At 44.3% G+C, this 26,093-nt stretch overlaps 1 protein-coding gene across 2 annotated transcripts; it reads left to right on the top strand.

Annotated features, from left to right (window-relative positions):
- Nucleotides 1-302: 302 nt before the first annotated feature.
- On the top strand, nt 303-25,294 carry RNF170 (ring finger protein 170). Of its 2 annotated transcripts, none has more exons than XM_066604492.1 (7): nt 303-395; nt 8,212-8,370; nt 10,324-10,396; nt 12,557-12,665; nt 13,383-13,456; nt 16,572-16,679; nt 18,937-25,294. In XM_066604492.1, exons 2-7 carry the CDS (start codon nt 8,234-8,236, stop codon nt 19,204-19,206), a joined length of 771 nt encoding a protein of 256 aa, XP_066460589.1. In that variant the 5' UTR covers nt 303-395; nt 8,212-8,233; the 3' UTR covers nt 19,207-25,294. The 2 variants fall into 2 exon arrangements, with proteins under 2 accessions (XP_066460589.1, XP_066460588.1); XM_066604491.1 differs by having other exon boundaries at nt 10,303-10,396.
- Nucleotides 25,295-26,093: the final 799 nt, after the last annotated feature.

Below are 26,093 nucleotides of genomic sequence, written 5' to 3'. Positions count from 1 at the left end.
CAAAAATAAATTGCTGCATCGCGGTAGGAAAAAACATGAAAACCGGCAAAATAACTGTAATAAGGAGCGATGAGCCCGGAGGCGGCAGGCAGGCTGTAGGCCGGCCTCCCCTCAGCACCGCGCGGCTCACAGAAAGCTGAGGTCTCCCCACTATAAGCAGCACCGCGGAGCCGCCGCCATATGCCCTCCCGTCAGCCGTACAAGCAGTCAGTAGCGGCCGCGCCGCGGTCTAACAGCTGGATGCCGGCTGCAGGAAGTGATGGCGGCCGGGCTTCCTGCTCAGGATCCTCCTCCAGGAAGTGAGTCCCAGCTGATGGCCGCTGAGTGCGCGGCTCTCCTCACTCGGCGCTTCCCGCGCATTTCCTGACAGGACGGCGGCGGTTTGTGGTAGAGCAGTGAGTGTTGTGTGAGGAGCGGCGGGGAGCCCCGGCCATGTGATATGTGAGGGGGCGCTGTGCATGTGATGTGTCCGTGAGCCCCGGGCAGGCGGTGTGTTGTGTGCGGTGGATACTGTCTGCTTCCTCACACTTCCCGCACACCCCGCAAGACATGGAGACCTGCGCCTAGTGGGACGTATAGAACTACGGATACTATATGACTACAGACGTGGAGACCTGCGCCTAGTGGGACGTATAGAACTACAGATAGTATATGACTACAGACGTGGAGACCTGCGCCTAGTGGGACGTATAGAACTACAGATAGTATATGACTACAGACGTGGAGACCTGCGCCTAGTGGGACATATAGATGTACGGAGAGTATATGACTACAGACGTGGAGACCTGCGCCTAGTGGGACGTATAGAACTACTGCTAGTATATGACTACAGACGTGGAGACCGAAGCCTAGTGGGACGTATAGAACTACGGATAGTATGACTACAGGCGTGGAGACCTGCACCTAGTGGGACGTATAGATGTACGGAGAGTATATGACTACAGACGTGGAGACCTGCGCCTAGTGGGACGTATAGAACTACAGATAGTATATGACTACAGACGTGGAGACCTGCGCCTAGTGGGACATATAGATGTACGGAGAGTATATGACTACAGACGTGGAGACCTGCACCTAGTGGGACGTATAGAACTACTGCTAGTATATGACTACAGACGTGGAGACCGAAGCCTAGTGGGACGTATAGAACTACGGATAGTATGACTACAGGCGTGGAGACCTGCACCTAGTGGGACGTATAGATGTACGGAGAGTATATGACTACAGACGTAGAGACCTGCGCCTAGTGGGACGTATAGAACTACATATAGTATATGACTACAGGCGTGGAGATCTGCGCCTAGTGGGACGTATAGAACTACATATAGTATATGACTACAGGCGTGGAGATCTGCGCCTAGTGGGACGTATAGAACTACAGATAGTATATGACTACAGACGTGGAGACCTGCACCTAGTGGGACGTATAGAACTACGGATAGTATGACTACAGGCGTGGAGACCTGCGCCTGCTGGGACGTATAGATGTACGGAGAGTATATGACTACAGACGTGGAGACCTGCGCCTAGTGGGACGTATAGAACTACATATAGTATATGACTACAGACGTGGAGACCTGCGCCTAGTGGGACGTATAGATGTACGGAGAGTATATGACTACAGGCGTGGAGACCTGCGCCTAGTGGGACGTATAGATGTACGGAGAGTATATGACTACAGACACGGAGACCTGCGCCTAGTGGGACGTATAGAACTACAGATAGTACATGACTACAGACGTGGAGACCTGCGCCTAGTGGAACATATAGATGTACGGAGAGTATATGACTACAGATGTGGAGACCTGCGCCTAGTGGGACGTATAGAACTACAGATAGTATATGACTACAGACGTGGAGACCTGCACCTAGTGGGACGTATAGAATTACAGATAGTATATGACTACAGACGTGGAGACCTGCGCCTAGTGGGACGTATAGAACTACAGATAGTATATGACTACAGACGTGGAGACCGAAGCCTAGTGGGACATATAGAACTACAGATAGTATATGACTACAGACGCGGAGACCTGCACCTAGTGGGACGTATAGAACTACGGATAGTATATGACTACAGACGTGGAGACCTGCGCCTCCTGGAACGTATAGAACTACAAATAGTATATGACTACAGACGTGGAGACCTGCACCTAGTGGGACGTATAGAACTACGGATAGTATGACTACAGGCGTGGAGACCTGCGCCTGCTGGGACGTATAGATGTACGGAGAGTATATGACTACAGGCGTGGAGACCTGCGCCTAGTGGGACGTATAGATGTACGGAGAGTATATGACTATAGGCGTGGAGACCTGCGCCTAGTGGGACGTATAGATGTACGGAGAGTATATGACTACAGGCGTGGAGACCTGCGCCTAGTGGGACGTATAGATGTACGGAGAGTATATGACTACAGGCGTGGAGACCTGCGCTTAGTGGGACGTATAGATGTACGGAGAGTATATGACTACAGACACGGAGACCTGCGCCTAGTGGGACGTATAGAACTACGGATAGTATATGACTACAGACGTGGAGACCTGCGCCTAGTGGGACGTATAGAACTACAGCTAGTATATGACTACAGACGTGGAGACCTGCACCTAGTGGGACATATAGAACTACGGAGAGTATATGACTACAGACGTGGAGACCTGCACCTAGTGGGACATATAGAACTTCGGAGAGTATATGACTACAGACGTGGAGACCTGCACCTAGTGGGACATATAGAACTACGGAGAGTATATGACTACAGACGTGGAGACCTGCACCTAGTGGGACGTGTAGAACTACGGATAGTATAAGACTACAGCCGTGGAGACCTGTGCCTAGTGGGACGTATAGAACTACGGATAGTATGACTACAGCCGTGGAGACCTGCGCCTAGTGGGACGTATAGAACTACGGATAGTATATGACTACAGACGTGGAGACCTGCACCTAGTGGGACGTATAGAACTACTGCTAGTATATGACTACAGACGCGGAGACCTGCACCTAGTGGGACGTATAGAACTACAGCTAGTATATGACTACAGACGCGGAGACCTGCACCTAGTGGGACGTATAGAACTACAGATAGTATATGACTACAGACGTGGAGACCTGCACCTAGTGGGACGTATAGAACTACAGATAGTATATGACTACAGACGTGGAGACCTGCGCCTAGTGGGACGTATAGAACTACAGATAGTATATGACTACAGACGTGGAGACCGAAGCCTAGTGGGACATATAGAACTACAGATAGTATATGACTACAGACGCGGAGACCTGCACCTAGTGGGACGTATAGAACTACGGATAGTATATGACTACAGACGTGGAGACCTGCGCCTCCTGGGACGTATAGAACTACAAATAGTATATGACTACAGACGTGGAGACCTGCACCTAGTGGGACGTATAGAACTACGGATAGTATGACTACAGGCGTGGAGACCTGCGCCTGCTGGGACGTATAGATGTACGGAGAGTATATGACTACAGACGTGGAGACCTGCGCCTAGTGGGACGTATAGATGTACGGAGAGTATATGACTACAGGCGTGGAGACCTGCGCCTAGTGGGACGTATAGATGTACGGAGAGTATATGACTATAGGCGTGGAGACCTGCGCCTAGTGGGACGTATAGATGTACGGAGAGTATATGACTACAGGCGTGGAGACCTGCGCCTAGTGGGACGTATAGATGTACGGAGAGTATATGACTACAGGCGTGGAGACCTGCGCTTAGTGGGACGTATAGATGTACGGAGAGTATATGACTACAGACACGGAGACCTGCGCCTAGTGGGACGTATAGAACTACGGATAGTATATGACTACAGACGTGGAGACCTGCGCCTAGTGGGACGTATAGAACTACAGCTAGTATATGACTACAGACGTGGAGACCTGCACCTAGTGGGACATATAGAACTACGGAGAGTATATGACTACAGACGTGGAGACCTGCACCTAGTGGGACATATAGAACTTCGGAGAGTATATGACTACAGACGTGGAGACCTGCACCTAGTGGGACATATAGAACTACGGAGAGTATATGACTACAGACGTGGAGACCTGCACCTAGTGGGACGTGTAGAACTACGGATAGTATAAGACTACAGACGTGGAGACCTGTGCCTAGTGGGACGTATAGAACTACGGATAGTATATGACTACAGCCGTGGAGACCTGTGCCTAGTGGGACGTATAGAACTACGGATAGTATGACTACAGCCGTGGAGACCTGCGCCTAGTGGGACGTATAGAACTACGGATAGTATATGACTACAGACGTGGAGACCTGCACCTAGTGGGACGTATAGAACTACTGCTAGTATATGACTACAGACGCGGAGACCTGCACCTAGTGGGACGTATAGAACTACAGCTAGTATATGACTACAGACGCGGAGACCTGCACCTAGTGGGACGTATAGAACTACAGCTAGTATATGACTACAGACGCGGAGACCTGCACCTAGTGGGACGTATAGAACTACAGCTAGTATATGACTACAGACGCGGAGACCTGCACCTAGTGGGACGTATAGAACTGTCAGGGTAAAATTCTAAGTACAGCACCAATCAGGCCCACCCCACTTGCCCCGCTGCCGGCGGTAAAGAAGAAAACACCACACGGAGGTCTGGTATCGTTCCTCACACGGGGACATGACTGCGCTCCTTTATTACAGATTACATGAGATTTTATACCCTTTTGTCCCATCACCAGGAATGGGTGATGGGCTCATTGGCTAAAATTCACAGCATAACCATATATGGGAAGTCCGGATTTCCGGCCTGAGACAGTGAAAGTTCAGATGCATAGTTGAACAGTCGTTATCTTGCTACGGCGCCTCTGGAAAAACAGCGAAGTACGCGCCCTTGTGTCTGGTTCTTCCTTTGCTGGGTTTTAAGATACATTTTGTCTTTGTCTCGCAAGGCCTTTGGAATATCTGATGTAAGGCGACATATAAGTTTTTTTCTCATTTTAACTTTGAATAGAACTTGCATACAGGTATAAAAGTAAAAAGAACATATGGCAATATATACATATACCCTCACAGAACTACAGATAGTATATGACTACAGACGCGGAGACCTGCACCTAGTGGGACGTATAGAACTACAGATAGTATATCACTACAGACGCGGAGACCTGCACCTAGTGGGACGTATAGAACTACAGATAGTATATCACTACAGACGCGGAGACCTGCACCTAGTGGGACGTATAGAACTACGGATAGTATATGACTACAGACGTGGAGACCTGCACCTAGTGGGACGTATAGAACTACGGATAGTATATGACTACAGACGTGGAGACCTGCGCCTAGTGGGACGTATAGAACTACGGAGAGTATATGACTACAGACGTGGAGACCTGCGCCTAGTGGGACGTATAGATGTACAGAGAGTATATGACTACGGACGTGGAGACCTGCGCCTAGTGGGACATATAGAACTACGGAGAGTATATGATTACATATGTTCCCGGGGCCACGGTGCTCCCCAAATTGCTTAAGCCCACTTTTTTTGGCACCTGCCACCTGCCATTCTTTGCCCAAACACACTGCATGTTTGCACACATATATCGGGCCTGTTGAATTGGTGCACATATATGCAGTGATACAGGTTTGCTGCGTGTTCTCTGCATATCTGCGCTGCCCCATCCTCTGCAGTGGCCTATAGCGGTACGTTATATGCACCAAAATAGGTCGTGGCGCGTGTTATTCCACAGGATCGTACATTGTGTGAGGATCTATGCTCATGTGAGCGAACCCATTCCAACACATGGGCTCTTGACTGCGTGTTACGTGCCCACACTGCGCAGTGAGTGTCCCTCGGTGACGCCTCGGATCCAGGTCTTCCTCTTCTCCAAGAGGTTTCCGTTCTGGAGGTCCGGTTTCGCTTTCCACAAGAGTCCAGTTTTAGGTTCTGTAAGCTCGGCGTTGTATGAGCGTGTCAGTGTAGGGGCTCGTTCACTAATATCAGTGACAGCCGGCTGACGCTGCCCGATAGCGCAAGATCTCTTCTGATCTATCCCCATGACGTAAGGGTACGTCCGGTTGTGGGAAGTACCCCGCTGCCATGACGTACCCCTGTGTCATATGGAGGGAAGGGGTTAAAGAAGCGCTCCAGGATTTTTTTTTCTTTAAGAAATCCGTGACAGAATTCCTTAAGGGTGTATTCATGTGGGCGATTTTCAAGCGCGAGGTCCATCCTATTGCGACGTGGACAGAATTAGCGCATGCAGAGAACAGACTCATCTAAATCTGTTTATTCACGCCACCGATGTTCTGTTGTATCTGTGATAGAAAATTTGCAGCTTGCCGTATTTTTGGGTGACCCTTGTTTAAGACTTGCCCATTGTTTCCCATGGTAGCCTGAAAATATTGCATGCAAGACGTCTTCACATGAGCGTATATACGCGGCTATGTAGCTGCGTTTTCACACCCGGCCTGTATACGCAACCATCTGAGGCATTGGTTTCCAATGCATGCGTTCACACGGACGAATTTACAGTGCGTTAAAAACGTTGGACCGTAGAAAATAGAACATTCACAACCGAAATCCATGCCTGCTATTACCTCCTGGGTAAAAAGATAGTTCTGGTTCTATCTCCTGACTGATATACACTGACGCTCCCATATACTCCTATGGGAGCTTGAAAAAAAGGGAAGGGGAGGCAGTCTGGCAGCGTCCAATGCTGCGAAAAACTTACAGGTGCCTCTATTCAGGCATTTGAAGTCATTCCAAAGATGTATGCCGAGCGAGGGTATCCGCGCTGCAACTTTTTTCGTTAAAGCGTCACTCTCAGTTGAGTTGGAGTGAACGAGAAAACATTAATTATCTCTGGCCGTTGTGGCGGAAAAACGTCCATTCATGCTATTTAACGGTGCGACCGTGTGAACATAAAAACGCGTACGCTTGTGTGAAAGAGCCCTTACTCTGCTGTGTAGAATCCAGTTGTGTAGCTCGTCGGCTCCAGGCTGTGTATTCTGCACTTCTCTCCTGGCCTCCAGGCCACATGACCAGCACTCTGCCAACACTCTGTGCCCTGCAGTTAATGGGGCAGGTTTATGATGACTGCTCAAAAGAAAAACTGTCTTGCCTATAGTATCCAATCACGGAGCTACTATCAAATACAGTGATTTTTCGCAGTTGTGTTTATACATTGCGTATAGTATGCATATAAGAAAGAACGCAGCGTGTCATATTTTACCGCGGATTACGTGCAATGGAGCCCTATTATTCTCTATGGTTGCGTAAAAAACGCTGTTCATGCGGAATTACATTGCATATGTGCGGCGTTTATACGCAACGTCACTAAGACAGCGAGAGAAATGAAACCAGGCCTCCTGTGCATGACATCCGTGCGTGAGATGCACGGTCATGTACAGGCGAATAACGCAGCGTTATATGTGCAGCATCTTACCGCATGTTTGTGTGAGACGAGCGTAATGTGGACTAAAATGTTTATGGCTGCGTTGGCAAAACCGACATTCGTTCAACAGTTGTTGAACATTACTTCTATCTGGTGCGTACTGTTCTTCATGCCACGCTGCTCCGTGCTGCTATTTATTGTAGGGCTCTCATTGCTTGCAACTTCATCATTGTTTACTTGGGCTGCATGTCCATGGGCGTGACTCCGTACCCTTGCTATGGAAAGTGCAGCCGCGGCGTCCACGAGTGGAGAATCACCACGATTCTCCGCTCACGGTATTCAAATCGCAGCATGTCAGATAGGCTCAGTGCAGAGAACCGTCAGCTGTCTCCTGCTCCCTGGCGGCAGCTCCCGCAGCGGAGATCTGCCGCAGGATATCGCCTTAGGCTGCCTGTCCAGGGGCGAGTTGTCATGGCATTACCCGTGGCGATAATCCGGCCACAGGTAACGCAGTGACCGCTTTCCATAGGCTAACTATAGAAAGCGCTGCTTGACATCCACGAGCGGAGAATCATAGCGATTCTCTGCTCGCAGGATTCAAATTGCGGCATGCTGCGATTTTCCTTGGTGAGCCTATCAGATAGGCTTACCACGGAGACCTGTCAGTTCTCCCCTCTGCTCCCCTGCGGCGGAATATTGCCAATGATATTCCGCCTCAGCCGTGGGCAGGCAGCCTTACTCCAAATCTATTGAAGAGGTGAAATAATGTTGTTTGTGTATTTATTTTAGAAAATAACATTTTTTTTTCTTGTCTTTCAGAGATTAATGCCTATGTTCTGGGATGGCTGAAAATCAACAAGATATTCTACACTTGCCTTTTGTCGATGGGTCGCTTATCGAAGGTGTAAGCAACCAAGTGGTGGTTGCCGTACTCATCAGTTTACTCATTATAGCAGCTCTCACATATTTAATGTTACGGTATGTTTTGTTGGGTATTTTTATATACTGCATAACCTGTATTTAGCATAACATGGGTTGTCTTAAATATGGGAAAAGTACATTTTGCGGAGGTGTTATCTCGATGATCAGACTCAGATGATTTTATCTAATTTCACTGACCAGACTAGCACTCAGAGCGTTCACAGTGTTATCGTATAGTTGTGTGACTCCGCATGGAGGTTCCATGGAGGTGCTGAAAACAGCGCTGTGACCATTCACTTCTATTGTGAGACGGACACCTCTTTGGAGGTCATTTTACAAGGCTTTGTTTCCATTATATTTGGAATACAGAATAGCGTAATCAACTACGTCATTCTGTACTGCAAATAAAGCGGAATCCAACATAAACCTTGTAAAACAAGCACCAAAGCATTGTCCGTTTCACAATAGAAGTGAATGGTTCCTTTTTTTTTCAGCAGCTGTCATGGAGTCTCCGAGAGGAGTCATACCGCATGTAGAATAATGCTATGTGAATGCTCTCTTAGGGTTTGTTTACACATAGTGGAAATGCTGTGGATTTTTGCAGCTCAAAATTCTGCAGCATTTCCGCAAAGAGCATAGACTCAAAATCTGCAGCTGATCTCAGAAGATACCGCGCTCCCCCTCACCTCCGAAGTCATCACGCTGTCAGCGCATACAACACCTGAGCAGTGACGCTGTGCTCGCTATAGGCCTTCTGGTGTCTGGTGAAGAAAGCGCAGAGAGCACACAGTCTTCGGAGGTGATGGGGAGCGTGGTATCTTCTGAAATCAGCTGTGGAAGTGCAGCTAACTTCGAGTCAAAATCCACACTGATGGTGCAGAAATTTGAGTCTGTGTCTTCTGCAGAGCGACATGTAAACATAGCCTTAGCAGACAGATTCAGATTACTGTAATATGTTTGAACAGTTTACCAGTCTGAGTGTCCCATTAAGGCTGCTTCAAACACTCATGAATTTTAACCATCTTTCTTAACTTTTTTTTTTTTTTTTAAACCAAGCAATTTTGGTGATGGTTTTTATTTTGTTAGACTTGGCTTATGCCTTTGGGGAAAACTGCTACAAAAAATGCCATACCCAAAGAAAATAAAGCCGCAAACAAACTCTTTGCATGTTGTGTATTTTATAGTTCGCTTTAGACTGGCAGCAGTGTATTTGGTGCACATTTGTCAAAGTGGCATTTTCTTCAGCAAAATTATGTGTGAAACCAGCCTAAATGATATGCGTAGGGCTAGTTTTACATGTTGGCATGCAATTGCTGTTGACTGCAGTCTGCGTATTTAGTCAATAGGGGGGAAATTGAAGGTCCTTTTACAAAGAACTATTACTGTTCCGTTAATCATTGGATCATGCAAAACTGAACGATAATTCGCTCATCATTCATTTTATGTGGACATAACAACCTGGCACTAATCGGCCCGTGTGAACAAGCAGTTGAATGCCCGTCTCTTTACTTTGAATGGAGGCAGGCACTGGAAGCTATCTCTGGCCCGCTTCACCTCCATTGAGCAATTATTGCTCCTGTGTGAAAGCACAGGAGCAAGATAATCATAAGGATGACTGTCGGGTGCTGAAGCACTCAACAGTCGTCCCGTGTCAAAGGACCCTTAAGCTATTTCCAAGCAATACTGGTAATTGATTATCTCATGGTAACACAAAGGATCAGGTTTGAAGATTGAAATCCCCCACACCCAGTTGTCCAATGCACAATTAGTATGTCCCTATACACCTCATAATGCTGATGGTAGCGCTTCAGAGAGCCAATTGAACATAATTTACCCACTTGACTTGTCAGATTTGCCATTTTAACAAAAAATGTGTGCTTCACTGTTGTAACTGTATTAATCGTTAAGCTTTATTTTCAGATTTTAAGCTTTTTGTTTACAAAATTCATTTCTAATGGTGTAAACTTGATTTTTTTTTTCTTTAACAAGTGTTTTTAACTTGTTAAACAGAATTGATCAAAATATTCACCCCGAAAATCAGGAAAGAGTAAGGGCCATTAGGGAGCAACTTCACAATGAACAGGTATGTTATCTCTTGTATAGAATCTGAACTGAAAATGCCCCCTTCCTAGCTTTTTTTTTTTTTTTCCTGTATAACCCAACTGCATTAGCATGATTTTGTAATTGGCTTAATGTCTTTAAGCCGCCTGCAGACGGCCGGAAATTCCGCGGCGGGATTCCCCGCCGAATTTCCGCCCGTACACTCCTGCATAGGCTTGCATTGCAATACGCAATCCTATGCAGACGGCCGCGGTTTGGCTGTGCGAAATCCCGCGCAGAAAACAAACCGCGGCATGCTTTAATTCTGTGCGGGACTCGCAGAGCCCTGCACAGAAATGTCAATCACCAGCCGCCGGCTCTGCTCTGCACATGCGCCGGCTGCCCGGCAGCCGGCACGTGGGAGCGGGTGAGTTCCGCGCTGCTCTCTGCAGGCGGCCTTACAGGTTGTAGAAGAGAAGTCTGGGGTACATAAATTCATATTTGAGTACTTCCTGATGATTGTTCCCTTTTTTAAATCATTGTAGCAACTATCTTCATTTTTTCCGATACAGAAATATATTTAAAAGTCTACATACTAACTGACTGCAGCCACCACTAGAGGGAGCTTAGGAGTTTACTGCATACTGTTAACCTTTGAATAAATTCAATGTATATTCTTGAGGATACACTTCTGTATGCAGTGGCCAAGAGTATGGGTACAGTTGAACCGGCTTGCTATGCTGCTTTTAAACTCCCATAGAACTGAATGGCAGTTAGACACAACAAGCTAGGCTGTTTCCATAATGCAAACCGTTTTAGCTCGCTGTGGTACACTGTTGCTGTCACAGCCATTTAACTTATGTGGGAGGTACATAAACAGCATAGAACAGCCTGCTGTTTCCCCTACTTCTGGCCACCATAAGCAGCCATGCCAAAGAGGAAGGTTCTTCAGGTAAATGCAGGTCCCCACATCTATTTTAGTTTTATGGTATATCCTGTATTAACTATGCCACAAATGTCTGATATGGAATACCGTTTAATAAATCGGTATGCAACAAGCTTGTCTTAGCAGAGGCTGCAGCTAATTAGCATGTTATCTGTTTACTCTTTAAGGATAGTTATTTTAGACCTTGACATAAGGCTGGGCAATTAATCAAGCTAATTTACTGCATCTTTTCAATTAAGCACAATTCTGATTTTCGTCAGAATCCTGAAATTGATATTAGTCCCCATCCCTCGAGGTGAGGCTAATGTGTGGGCTGGGAGCGGCAGGAGAACAACTGACTAGGGTCTGGAAAAGACCAGGGAGTGGGACATGGGGCTGTCTATGATTTCCTTGGGCTGCAATTTCTATGCAGTATAGAGAAGAGCCAGCTTACAAGTGTAGTTTCACAAAACTTCTGTATTGCAGTGCATTATGCCTGCAAATGATGCTGCTCCATCCCCTTCCTATATACAGTGAAGGAAATAGTATTTAATCCCTTGCTAATTTTGTAAGTTTGCCAACTCTTAATGGTTGGTAGGGGATCAAAGACTTATTTCTCGGTGCAAAATGCAAATAAATATATATAATTTAGACAATGTGATTTTCTGGGTTTTTGGGGGGATATTCTGTCTCACACTGTTAAAACTAACCTACCCTAAAAATTATAGACTGTTCATGTCTTTGACAGTGGGCAAACTTACAGCAAGGGATCAAATGCTTATTTCCTTCACTGTACATAAATGCCGCCTGCTGCAGATGGTGAAGGCTCCGGTACTGAGCCTCCTCTGTCTCCATACTATACTAATACAGATTGCACTAGTGACAACGTATGCCGGATGTCTCTGCAGAATTATTTCTGTCTGTTTTGTATTTAAAAAAAATTATTTTACAGCTATAAAGATATTTATGAAATTTGCAGAAAACTCTGGACTTAAAAGCGACATTGTCCAAAAGTAGACCTCGATTTCCATGGCATATGCAGTGGTACATTCCTGCTTTTAAATAGGGGCACTACTGTGCTGATTCAAGAGTCTGGGATAGTAAATGGCATTTGGGGAGCACTTGTGGCAGACATACTTGCTCTACAATGAAGTAAAATGTTTTTATAGAAATAAACAGTTCTATGTTCTAGTATGTGGTTTAAGTCTTCCAGGACTCATCAGAATGTACAGATTTAGAAATTCTAATTTTCGCTCAATTGGTGTTTTGTATTAACAGGAAACAACTGTCCAACCTCGACATCAATTCTACTCAGACATGTCTTGTCCAGTCTGTTTACAGCAGGCTACGTTTCCAGTGGAAACAAACTGCGGACACCTTTTTTGTGGTAAATCAGTAAAATTCATAATTTTTTTAACCACACTTTCACTTGTTTTCTAACGCACATAAAATATATTACCGTCTCCCTGAAAATAAGACCTATCCTAATTTTTCGCTATTTTCGGGGAGGTTTGAAATATAATCCCTACTCCAAAAATAAGTCCTAGTTAGGCTACACTTTAAAAAAATACATTACCTAGAAGGCACGATTCGGGTCCCTCCTGCCGCTCTCTGAAGTTCCGTAGCTCCATTGCACATCCTGCACCCTTCAACTGCTGAGAGGTCATCACTTCATGAATCCCGTTTACAGAAAGCGATGGCTCTGGTTGGTTCAGCGAGCGCTGCGGTGATTGACTAGAGAGCAGTGCTTGCTAAACCATCTCTTCCTGGAGGCAGGATTTATAAACCCCGCGACCAGGAACTGATGTTCTTTCGGTGGCCGAGGAGTGTAGGACACGTGCAGGAGATACGGAAATTCAGAGACCAGTGGAAGGGACCCGGACCGCGGCTGTTAGGTAAGTAAAATACGGCATTCCCCAAAAATAAGATCTAGTGCCTCCTTTGAGGTAAAAATTAATAAGCGTATAAGTCAGGGTCATATTTTCAGGGAACCATGGTAATTACATTTTTATCATTTTCTAGTATAGTGTACAGTATTTCTCACTGCAGTGTACTACCAAAAAGAAAACTGAAACAAGTGTTTTTTTTTTTTAATCCCATATAGGTCCATGCATTATTGCATACTGGAGATATGGGTCAGGGCTTGGTGCTATCAGCTGTCCTATTTGTCGACAAACCGTAAGAACCAATGTTATCATAATGATGATTCCTTATGTTATACATGGATGTCAGTTCAGGACCAGATTTAGTTTTGCATCTAAGGAAATACTGCTCCCAGATCTGCCACCTTAGCACCTGGGACTCGCTGCACTTTCATCTACCATGATAATACCTATGATATTGAAATTATATTCACTAAAGGTCTGACATACTGAAACAAAGCAAGATTTTTAGTGTCTCATCTCTGTGTGCCAACACGGATTGGATGGATGTTTTTATTTTTTCTTCTTAATACCTTATTCGTATACTTAGATATGATTGCCTGAAGTTAAATGCACAAAGCCCAGAAAAATATTGCTGGGGACGTCTTTCTGTTCTGAAGTTTTTTTTTTTGCTTGGTCCAATGCTGTCTTGAAGACCATACCTGAGTGTAAATTGTCAAATTCATCGATGCCTTCGGGATTGTCTTCGCATAGAGCTTCCATTATCCAAGCTAGGTAAGATGTAGATGTTACAGGGGAAGCTGGCTTTACGTCATGTAATGGTGCGTTTAGACAGAACGATTAATGTTCAAAAAATCGTTAAAACAAGCAAATGGGAATGATACACGTTCGGTTTAAATGCGAGGCGACAGAAGGAGAATCGCGCACTTTTCATTCGTCATTGAGTTTCAGCAGGACTAAAAACCATTGTTAGCTCATTCACTTCTCATTGTGTTTAAACACTCCCGCTCAGAGCTTTACATAGGAATGTGGAACACAGGATTCTCAACTATGGTCTTACTGTCTAAACAGTTCGCATGAGTGTGAACAAGTTAGTGGTGGCGTCATTCGCTCATTCAAATGAGAATCTGTTTGGGCATAACTTGGCTGAACAGAAAATGTCATCAGAGCATCACACTAAAGCAATTTTTAGGCTTTCTGTCTTTAACTTTGTGATTAACTCTCACTTTGGAAATATATGCTCAAGGATTATGTAATTTAGACATTCCAGCACTTATATATGAAGAGTTTTGGTATGCTAGCTGAAATGCCTCTCCATCCAGTCAGCAACGAGGAAAACGTTGCTTGCATGTTCCTTTGTACAGACATTTGGGAAGCTCTTCAGTGGCTGCAGTCGTACACATGAGCACTGGATCATTTTTAACTTGACCATCGAATGATTATAAAGGTCCTGAAGTATATATGGAGCAGGCTCAGTGTCTGGGTATGGAGCAGACTCAGCTCCTATCAGCTGTTTCTGCTAGGTGACAGCTGCCGGTAACTGGTGCATTCCCCATAGCAAGATCATAGGGTGCCAATGGGCTACCATGTCAGCCTGGGGCCTACTGAAGGCTACCAAAGCTACCATGCATACATGCCTTTCAAGGGCTTAAAAGACAATATCAAAAATCACTATATACCGCAATACTGAATTATTGTAGTATATGTACAAGTGATCAAATGATTGCAAGTTCAATTTCACATGGAGACTAAAAAAGGAAAAAAACATTTTTTTTTTTTCTTTTTTAAACAGAAAAATAAAATTTGTTTAAAAATCCCCTTCCCCAACTCTCTATTAAAAAACAAACAAACAATGAAAAGACCTCACAGACTGGCAGAATTGCAACTTTTTTTCTTTAATTCCAGCGCCTAAAGAATTTTTAAATAAAAAGTAATCAACAAGATGTATGAACCACAAAATGGTGGTAATAAAAGCTGCAGCTCACTTTGCAAAAAACAAGCTTTAATGCCGGCTGTCCACTGGTGTTGCCATATATCCCTGGATTTCCGCCGCAGGAGAACACTTTGCCAACGCTATTTTTGTACAATGATTTTCCGCGATTCTTATATGTGAGCGGAAAATCGCAGTGATTTCTCTGCTTGTGCACATCGGGCTGCTTTTTGCATAGTTATCCTATGGAAAGCGTTCATTGCTTTACGAGTGCGGATTTTCACCGCGGGTAACACAGTAAAATATCACCTTGGACAGGAGGCCTTACACAGCCCATTCAACAAATAAGTTTAAGGGTCTCAGAATATGGCAAGAGTAAGCAATTTTTTTTGTTAAATTTTTTTTTTTAAATATATAAAAATATTACAAAACTAGATAAATTTAGTATCACCGTAATTGTACTGACCCGTAAAACAAAGTTTGTCATTTTTGTTGCACTGTGAACGCTGTAAAAACAACCCACAAAAAATGGCGCAATTGCATTTTTTTTTTTCCTCATGACTTTTAAAAAGGTTTTTATGTACATTAAGGCCTCCTTCCCACGAACGGATTTCCGCCGCGTAATTCGCGGCGAAAATCCGCTGCGTTGCCCGCAGCTATTAGGTTCTATTGAACCTAATAGCACAATGCTCACGATGCGTAATTCCACCGCGGAATTACGCACCGCGATTTCTCCCGTCCTCACCCGCAGCATGCTCTATTTTCTGCGGGTGAGGACGGGCTGTACGCACTGACGGCTTCCATTGCAGTCAATGGAAGCCGTCCATTCACGCTATCTCCCGCTGTAACCAGCGGGAGATAGCGTGAAAAAACGCTTTCCCGCCCACCGCCGAGCGTCATATGACGCCAAATGACGCGGTCCGGCCGCGTCACGTGACACGGCCGGCCGTGCACGTGACACGGCTGGTGACGCGAGGGCGGTGGGCGGTGACGGGCGGTTACGAGCGGCGGTGGGCGGGGAAGCGATTTCACGCTATCTCCCGCAGGTAAGTATAGGGGCTCTGGGGGGCGCCGTGACGGGCTTCACAGCGGAATATTACGCTGCGGAGCCCGTCACGCTCGTGGGAAGGAGGCCTAAAGGGTACCATTTAAACAAAATACAACTCCTCCTGCATAAAAGCAGTCCTCATACGGCTATGTCACTGGAAAAATTAAAAAGTTATGGCTCTTGGAAGTCGGGGGGGGGGAAAAAAAAAAAACGAAAATAAAAAGGGATATATCTGTGGTCATAAAGGGGTTAAAGCTTGCCGTACACATTAGATCTGCTTAATCTTGTATGTTCAGATGATGGCCCAGACAGCCGTCTAACCAGTGTGGGGTTGTGTATTTACAGAGACAATATTTGTTAAATGCTTTCTTCCTAATGGTCACTTGCTCCAGTTCTCCTGTTAAGCATTAAACTATTTTTTTTAAATCCTAGGTAACTTTACTGTTTCCATTATTTCAAGTCAGCGAGCAGCAAGATGCCCAAGAAGTTTTTCAGGAAATTAATAGTTATAATAGAAGATTTTCTGGTCAACCCCGATCTGTAAGTGGAGTGAAATGTAAAGCTTTTATGTTTGTTTTTTTAATTATTTTGATAGAGCTGCATGTAAAAGTTTGTACTTTAGCTCAAACAGTCCGTGTGACTCCAAACTTCAGTGGGCATGCTAAGAATAAGGCCACTCTCACACAAGCACTTTATACCACAATTACCGTGGCAATCAAAATCCCGGTATAATGCTCCCGTTTCAATGGGGCCCCCCCGTAGACATGTGCTTGAAAGCTAGAAAGCACTGTGATTTGTTTTTTGATTTTTTTTCAAGCGCTGTCTGCTCTATTCTGCCGCTTTTTCACACTTTTTAAGGCACTTAATCACCCATCACAATGATGGAGTGCCTCAAAAACCATTGTTGGACATAGTAACCGGTGTCCAAAAACAGCGGTAAAAACGCAGCAAAACACCGCAATCAAAATTGCTGCGTTTTCCCAACGCTGTGTGTGAGAGTGGCCTAAAGGAGAGGTATACGGAAAGAGCCCCATAGAAGTCTCTGCAGGACTTCTGCGACGTCATAAAACAGCCATGTGCACACAGGTATTTGTTTTATTCAGATTTAAATGGGAAGTAAAACTTTCAGCAAGTATTATTTGTTTGCTTCTCTCTGAAACATGGTTGTTCAAGTAGCCACTTTTTTTGGTGCGATGCTGATGGGGTTGCCCCAGAATAAAGACCCAGACCATCGAATGGCAATATTTGTTAGGGATTTTTTTAGGCTATATGATTTACATTGGCTACAAACCAAGTAATCTAAGGTCCATTCACCTCAGTTTACTTAACCTCAAACAGTTGGTTAACTGGGATTAATTATTGTGACAAAAACCTATGCCACCTCAGCTGATTTATGCAGAACTTGATGCTGTTAGTGGTAGAATGCAGTTGTTTTTTTTAAAGTCCTTTGATTTGAAATGTTGATGTAAATATACACCAACCATGGGGTTGTGTGAGGGTGAATGTAGATGGTTGGATCCCACAGTGAGATGTGACCCGCAGCTCACCTCCTCCAGCGTCTTCTCTGCTCTGCGAAGTCCTAACTGGCGCAGAGCAGCACATGCGCAGAGCAGAGCCGGTGTGTCAGCGGTGACATTTCTGAGCGGGCCTCTGCAAGGCTCGCACAGAAATAGGACATGCCGCGATTTGTTTACTGCACGAGTTTTCACGCAGTCAAATCGCGGCTGTCTGCATAGGATTGCATAAACCAATGTAATCCTATGGCAGCGGGCATGGGCGGAAAATCTGCGGGAAATTTCGCTGTGGAATTTCCGCCAGTGTGCATTCACTCTAAGGAAGAGAAAACTGTCTAAGCTGCTTAATGAGTTACAGCAAGTATGTTTTCTCATCCGTGTCATTGGGGGACACAGCAAGACTTTGGCTATAGCTGCTGCTACTAGGAGGCAACACTAAGCAAAAAGTAATCTACCAGCTGTAACATTCCTGCAGACATGGAGTTAAATCAGTTAAAGGGGTTGTCCCGCGCCGAAACGGGTTTTTTTTTTTTTCAATAGCCCCCCCCGTTCGGCGCGAGACAAACACGATGCAGGGGTTTAAAATAAAAACCGGATAGTACTTACCCGAATCCCTGCGCTCCGGTGACTTCTTACTTACCTTGCGAAGATGGCCGCCGGGATCTTCACCCTCGGTGGACCGCAGGTCTTCTGTGCGGTCCATTGCCGATTCCAGCCTCCTGATTGGCTGGAATCGGCACACGTGACGGGGCGGAGCTACGAGGAGCGCTCTCCAGCACGAGCAGCCCCATTCAACACGGAGAAGACCGGACTGCGCAAGCGCGTCTAATCGGGAGATTAGACGCTGAAAATTAGACGGCACCATGGAGACGAGGACGCTAGCAACGGAACAGGTAAGTGAATAACTTCTGTATGGCTCATAATTAATGCACAATGTACATTACAAAGTGCATTAATATGGCCATACAGAAGTGTATACCCCAACTTTGTTTCGTGGGACAACCCCTTTAAGCTTAGTGGCTGAAGGAGGCAGTCTTTCTCTCTGCAGGTTGTTTTATGTTTTTGATTTTTTCCTATAAGGATGGGAATACAGGGTTGACATGGGATCATTTCTATGCTATTTGTGTTCTTCTAATTCCGAATTATTTCTATCTATATGACAAGCTGTGAGCATTTCAGGTGTTGATACTTTGTAGTAAGCATTTATGTTTGTACATTGCCATTTAGGGATTAAATAGGTTATGTGGATTTATGGTATGTTTTTTATCTTTTACATATTCCAGTTCATGGACAGAATCATGGACTTGCCAACGTTGCTACGCCATGCCTTCCGTGAAATGCTTTCTGTCGGTGGCTTATTCCGGATGTTTCGAATAAGGATTGTACTCTGCCTGCTTGGAGCATTTTTCTATCTGGTTTCACCCCTGGACATTATTCCCGAAGCTGTCTTTGGTATCCTAGGCTTCATGGATGACTTGTTTGTTATATTTCTACTCCTTATTTACATCTCTATAATGTATCGGGAAGTAGTGACTCAGAGGTTACATAGGTGAAATATGGTAGGATACATTCTGCTTTATAGGAGCCTTTAAATAACTATGCAGGTTCGAACTTACTGAACTCTTATATCAGCCTAACTGGAATTTTTTGTATTCTCCACGATGGTTAAATTCTCTGCCGATCGGGATAACGATGCTTTTGTAATTTGACTTTACTCTTCTTGGAGTACCAGTTAGTTTTACTGTAATGTAAAGCACAAGATAAAATCTTCCACTGATTATCTGAACGTTACTGACCACCTGAACAGTTATATAATATGTGCACATGTTTACGTAAGTTTATATTAAACTGGCCTGGAAATTAGATTTTTTTTCCTCTGGATCCCTCCAATTATAAAGAGATGTCATAATCAATTATCTGTTTGAAGACTGCCCTTATTGGGGGAAATACGGATCCAACAGGTTGTAATTCCATCTGTCCTCTCCTACTAGAAAGCTCTACAAGTCTATCCAAAGCTTTTTTTTTTAGACCAAGTTTACATATGGCAGATAAAAACAACAAAATTAAATAAATCCATTATGTTTTGATCTTCATCTGTCTTAAGTCTTAAAAAAGAAAAAAAAGTAGTGAGATTTAAGCAAAGCTGCCCTATTGATAGTGGCCTCAAATACCCCCTTGTTTAGAGCTTAACTTTTCACTATTTCTTGTTCATTCCTTTTAGTTTTCATACCATATTGCATTTTTCCACTTTCCAAACACTGAATGCTAAAACTACAAATTTTAGCATATGACTCCGTTCAAAAGAATGGGGTTCATATTTGTGCTTCGTTCAATTTTCTTAGCTGTTTGAAAGCGGGGATACATAAAATAGCGATCCCCAGCTTTTAACCCCCTGCGTGCAGCGATCTATGTAGATTGCCGCATGTAAAAGGCTCAGAAGAAGCACGGTCCCTCTGTGATTTCATCAGACCCCTGCAATGTAATTGCGAAAGGCCGATGGGTTGCCATGGCAACAGGATGCCAGATATTGGCGTCCTGGCTTGCCATTGCCTATGATCACTATTGTGAGCAGTAAGGAATTGCAGTACAGAAGTCCTGCAATGCTTTATTATAGTATTCAGAGCTATTACGGTTCAAGTTGCCTACAGGAATCTAAAAAAAAATTTATATAGTGTTACACAAAAAAGTTTTTTTTTAATTTTTTTATTTTTTTTATTTTCCCCAATTAGTATAAAAAAATAAATTAACACCCCCCCACCACACATATTTGGTATAATAGTATCCGTAGCGACCTGTGCAATAAATTGAACACACTATTTATCCTGCACAGCGAAAACTGTATAAAAAAAAAAACACAGGCAAAATGCTTATTTTGTTCATTTGCCTCCCAAAAAAAATAATAAAACTGATCAAAAAAATCTGTATGTACCCCAAAATGGTGGTGATAAAAACTACTATACACCTCGTCACGCAAAAATCAAAACCCTCAAAGAGCTCCCTTCATGGGAAAAATATAAAAAGTTTGTTTACTTTGAATGCATCAATGTAAAAATAATATATATATATATTTTTTTAAAAAGGGTTCTTATTGTGCAAAAGTACAAAAACCTAAAAAAATATATATTTCTGCCATCCTCATAATCGTACAATCAGAAAAAATGTATTGCGTCATTCATGCTGCATGATTAATGCTGTAAAGAATGGCAGGATTTGTGTGATCTCTCCCTGCTCTTAAAAGCAACAAAAAAGTTTTACATTATATGTACCCCAAAAAAACAATGCTAATAAAAAACTACAGTTCCCCACACAAAAAAACAAGCATAAATACAGCCTTGTCGACCGAAAAATAAAGTTATGGCTTTAGAAAAGTGGGTTTAAAGTTATTTTACATCCGGGTACCATTGTTTAACAGTATTACAAAAACATCTTAATTGATGGCCTTTGAAAACTGTAATCTGCCTCCACTGCTGCGGCTTCCCTAGGCGTATACCAAACCCCATAATACCTACTGGTTGTCACATGGACTCGTGAGTGCTCTCCTACTGTAGGCGCTGCACCTAGAAGACTTTTTACAGTTTTCCAATCAGATGGTTTCACTACTAGTCAAGTTCGCATCCGGTAAATGGTTCCAGTATTGTACATCGTAACTCTAAAAACTGGTGAATAAATAAACATTTATAAGACTTTCCCCTTATAATATAAGGACTTTCTAATGCAATTTGGGGGTTACCTTTACAGAAATGGGTTTAGTACAACAGTATTCCCCCACCCCCCACTGCCCCCCCGCATTTGCTCAGACGAGTAATGATTTACTCGAGAAGACCGATGCTCGCTCGAACATCTGCCTTAAACAAACGTGCTCGCTCATCTCTAGTTGCCAGGCATTGATTTCAAAAGCGAGCCGTGCCTGCAGTTACAAGCGCCAGCCACTACACCGCTTTGACCCCTGTGTATTTGCGGAGCTGTCAGCAGGCGCACAATCACCTGATCGGTCAGGCTCCTGAGCGACGGACACCAGCCGATCAACTATTGATGACCTATCCTGTGGATAGGTCATTAATAGTATTTCCTGAGGAAAACCCCTTTAAACAGATAGGCGCTGCTTACTGAGGTTAATTATTTTTTTTTTGTACATTCCCTGCCCTTTTTGTTCCAGAAAACACATTTTATTGTCCGTTCTGTTACGGACTTGACAGACTGGTTGCTAGTGAACGGTTACCCACCAGTCGCACTGAAAAGATTGTGGTTTTTGGCAGCGTGCCTGTTGTAACTAGACTGTTATACGTTTCAGGCCGTTTGACTCAAAACTTCATCGTTATGGTAGCGATCGTTCCTTGCTCTTCCTTTGATTATTTATTTTTATAATGTCAGGTGAAGTACTTCTTAATGACTAATATTGCATTTACTCAGGAGATCTGATTGCCTCATATAAATACTTTCCTTATGACTTAATGTTACACATGTTTACATGACTAGCACAAAAATGGTGTATGATTTGTATGGGTGATCTTAAAGCCAGACGGCGTTTCAGACGACTCTTCAGAATAAGCTGCCGAGTGCACATGAGGAGTAGCGCCATTTCTGGCCGACATTAATTGCATTTATCACCAGTATTCCTCAGGCCAATCGTCGTTTGAGCTATCGTTCTTCCTTCAGTCTCTGTCGGCATTTACACTGAATGATTATTGTAGAGGTTCCTGCGATCCAGCAGAAATCTGACCAATTTATGGTCCAGTGTAAACGGGCTCTTAGGACGGCAGGCCTGTAGTCCCCAGCACTGCAGAGGAGGTTTTCAACAACACACAAACTTTATTTTTATGTAAATAAAGTGATTGCCACTTTTGCTTTATCCCATTGGCCATCATAGTAATACAAGGTGTTTATTCCGTCTCTACAAGGAGGGAGACCAGGTGAGAGCCTCGGGGTTCAGTGCGTGAGCCGGAGACTTCTGTCTTGGACTCTCAGCAGCACTTTTCTATGCATCTAAAAAGACTGGCTGGGATGAGAACCAGGTGAAAGGAAGACCACAAATTCTCCGTCTCACAGACTGAACCCTGTGGTTCTAGAAGACTGAAAGCCCAGACCAAACCAGCACTGAAATAGTGAGTAGTAGAGACTAAGCTCTCAGAACTAGAGCCTTTACTTGTAAGGAGGCTTTATTCAGATGGTCGTATGATTATCATAAATTCCCAAGATTGGATCCAGCCCTATTTTTGGTACTAAATGTATGGTTACTTCTATCATGAGTATCTGAAGACCGCCTAGCTCTACTATTAGACCTCCCTCCCACAGGCGTTTTTGTACAGCATTTAGCGCTGTTTTCAGCGCTGCGCTAAATGCTGTAAAAAGGCTCCCATTCATTTCAATGGGGCTGTTCACACAAGCGTCAAAACGCAACGTTTCCAACGCTGCTCTTAGAACCTGCATCGCTGTCAATCTTTGGGCGTTTTCAGCCCTGCATCACCCATTGAAATGAATGGGCAGCTGTTTCAGCACTGCCGAAAACGCAGCTCAACTTGGTGCCGTGTTTTTGGCAGTGCTAGCTGCACGACCTAAAAAAAAAGTGATTCTCACCTGGCAGGTGACATCGGGGGTTTCCGGCACCGCGATGCAGGCTCCCGTCCACTTGTCACGCCGACAGAGCATCTTCTGCTAGAGACGGAGCTTGAATTCCCCACCTCCAGCTAGAGATTGCTCTGATTGGCTAAGTCGGATGTGATTGACAGCCCTCTTAGCCAATCACAACCAGTGTTGAATGCACCAATGTCAGATATTCATTCAGCGCTGGCAGTGATTGGCTTATGTGGGCTGTCAATCAGCCAATCAGAGCAATCTCTTGCTAGAGGCGGGGATTTCCAATCGCAGTCGTTTGCAAAAGATCCCCTGCCAGCTTGACACGTGTTAGGGAAGGCTGCACGGAAGTCGGGGGACCCCGATGACACCTTCCATGTGAGTATTATTTTTTGGGGTTTTTTTTTTTTTGTTTTTTTCAGCATTCTTGGCTGCGTTTTCAGCTGTGCTGAAAATGCTGTAATGAGTCATGCCAGCGCTGCTGAAACCTGGGCTGAATCTGCAGTAAACGGAATGTTGAAAAACGCTGTGTTTCTGCAAACGCCTGTGTGAGGGAGGCCTCGGAACAATATAAATTCCTATATGCACAAATTGATGGTAACTTGTTATTATCACTATGTTCAAGCAATAACTCTTTCTGAGAAGTGATAAGCAGTACAATATGGCGGCACTTCCTGTTACTTACAGCATGACTAATGCAACGAGCGAGAATTCCAATAACTCTGAGATATTGGAATTCAGATTGTTTCCATTAGTCATGATGTAAGTAACAGGAAGAGCAGCCTTATTGTGTGTATATGTATACATAGAGAGAGAATGTCATTCCCTGCTTGCGAGGTTTCTTCTGCGCAGATGATATGCTGCACATCCGTGAATTTCCTCTTACATTCGCAATTACTTGCCACAATCACAGGTCTTCCGCTGCAGATATCCACATGTGGAATCCGAGTCGTGTGTGCCCAGCCTAATAATTCACTTAGTGTGAGATGTTTCACCTGTGAACAAACGGCTTCAGGAAACCGAGCCGCTATGGCGGCGTTTGTAATGTTGAAAATCCCTTTTTAAGTGTGTTAAAATGCAAGGACACTAATGTCCCATCAGGCACAAAAATGCGTTACTATTATTGAACCCTTAGCTCTTCTAGGGTGCGCTCACACGCTGCTGATTTGCTACACTGTTGGTCACAGATGTGCAGCAGATTTCACACTTTCAATTGAATTCAAATTGAAAGAGTGAAATCTGTTAGAGCTGCACCAAAATCCACAGCAAAACCTGCAGAAAATCAACGGTTTTGGTGTGGTTTTGCTGAACTGCATTTCCACTGTGGCCATCTCTCCCCATAGAGAAGAGAGAGGCCACTGCGGAAATGAAAAAAGAATTGACATGCTGCGTCTTTGTTTTCTGCACCGCATGCCCATTTCCGCATGGCTTGGCCGCAGCATGTGGACGAGATCTTTGCAAAATCTCGTTCACTTTGCTGGCTAACCCCGGGATTAGGTGCCGCGGGCGGAATCGCTGTGCAAACATTCCGCCCCGTGTGAACCCAGGCTTAATGTTCCCACACACCAAGATCTGCACTACTGATGGGTTCACGGCCTTTTCATAGTTTTCTATGTAGATTTGTGTGTTTTATAACATTTAGCACTTGTATAGATATTTCTGGGGTTACAAGAATTGGAGGGAAGAAGCCGTGTTCTCATCTTGTGAAGGAGGACCTATTGTAATAACAAATGTATCGAATGTGCTTCCACTTCTATTGAGGTTCTAACTGTACGGCTCATTTTCAGGACTCTTCCTTAATAAGTCCTTGATGATTTTTATATCTTGTGCATAGCATGTAATTAATGTTCGTTAAGGACAAACTTGTCATCTCTGTGGTTTTATTCTCAGACCTGCATCAGCTTTACTTGTAGGCCTGTATAATAAAGGGAATCTGAGAATTCATGTTTACTTCATGCAAGCAATATATTTCAACAAAAGAATGTACCTTGTAAAGTCTCTTACTTGTTTGTGTTCATCTTCTGTATGAAGGGCTATACTAGCGTAGTAAAATGATTTGCTTTGTCGTTTCATGTTTTGTTTTTTAATTCTTTCATCTTGTTTGATTAGATCAATGCTTTTTCTGAGAGATTAGGCCTCCTTCACACGGGCTACGAGAGGCATGTATGTGAAGTCTATGGTTTCCAATGGGTTCTTTCAGGCTACAAAACATAGCGATGATTTTGTAGCCCGTGTAAACGAGGACCATGAACGGGCAACACGGAATTGCCACGATAAAATCGCAGCAATATCTCATCGCTGGTCTGTGCGATATTGCTGCAGTTTCTTGTGGTGGTACTGCGGCTTTGTAGCGCTATTTTTTTTTGGAGGGGGAGGGGGCTTGAAATATAAGCCCTATCACGAAAATAAACCGTAGCTGAAGAAAAAATAAAAGTATTCATCACCTAGAAGTGCTGTCCCTGGCCCCGCTGCAGCTTCTTCCTGATTCCCCAACACTGGTCGTCATCTTCTATTCTGGTCGGGAAATGAGACATTCCCCGTCTCCTGGAAGAGCTGGCTGTGACACTTAGCCAATCAGAGCCAGCACTTGATGAATGGCTGTGATCGGTTCACAGCCAGCGCTTCCAGGAGGCGAAAAGAGATGAAGAGAAACAGTGCTGGGACCCAGGGAGAAGCTGCAGCAGCGTCGGAAAGCGCTTCAAAGCTGATGTATACATTTTTTTTTTCCCCTGCAGCCAGGGCTTAGGGTATGGCTTTGACAGTAAGATTTCCTATGTCTGGTTGTTGCATGCTACAAAACATTGCATGTGTGAAGGAACCCGTAGGAAAGCATGGGCTTCACATACATGGGATTTGTAGCATTGTGACA

Source organism: Eleutherodactylus coqui, chromosome 5, assembly GCF_035609145.1.
Source record: "Eleutherodactylus coqui strain aEleCoq1 chromosome 5, aEleCoq1.hap1, whole genome shotgun sequence".
In the NCBI taxonomy this organism is placed as follows: Eukaryota; Metazoa; Chordata; class Amphibia; order Anura; family Eleutherodactylidae; genus Eleutherodactylus; species Eleutherodactylus coqui.
Note: the sequence above shows the minus strand (reverse complement) of the source record. Positions and strands in the feature narration are given on the sequence as shown.

What these genes read in the sequence shown, in the direction of transcription:
- RNF170 (XM_066604491.1), top strand. Translation starts at nt 8,234, where the DNA reads ATGGCTGAAAATCAACAAGATATTCTACACTTGCCTTTTGTCGATGGG. An exon ending in CTCACATATTTAATGTTACG is followed by an intron (nt 8,371 to 10,302) that starts GTATGTTTTGTT and finishes TTCTTTAACAAG; the next exon opens with TGTTTTTAACTTGTTAAACA. An exon ending in GTCCTATTTGTCGACAAACC is followed by an intron (nt 13,457 to 16,571) that starts GTAAGAACCAAT and finishes TTTAAATCCTAG; the next exon opens with GTAACTTTACTGTTTCCATT.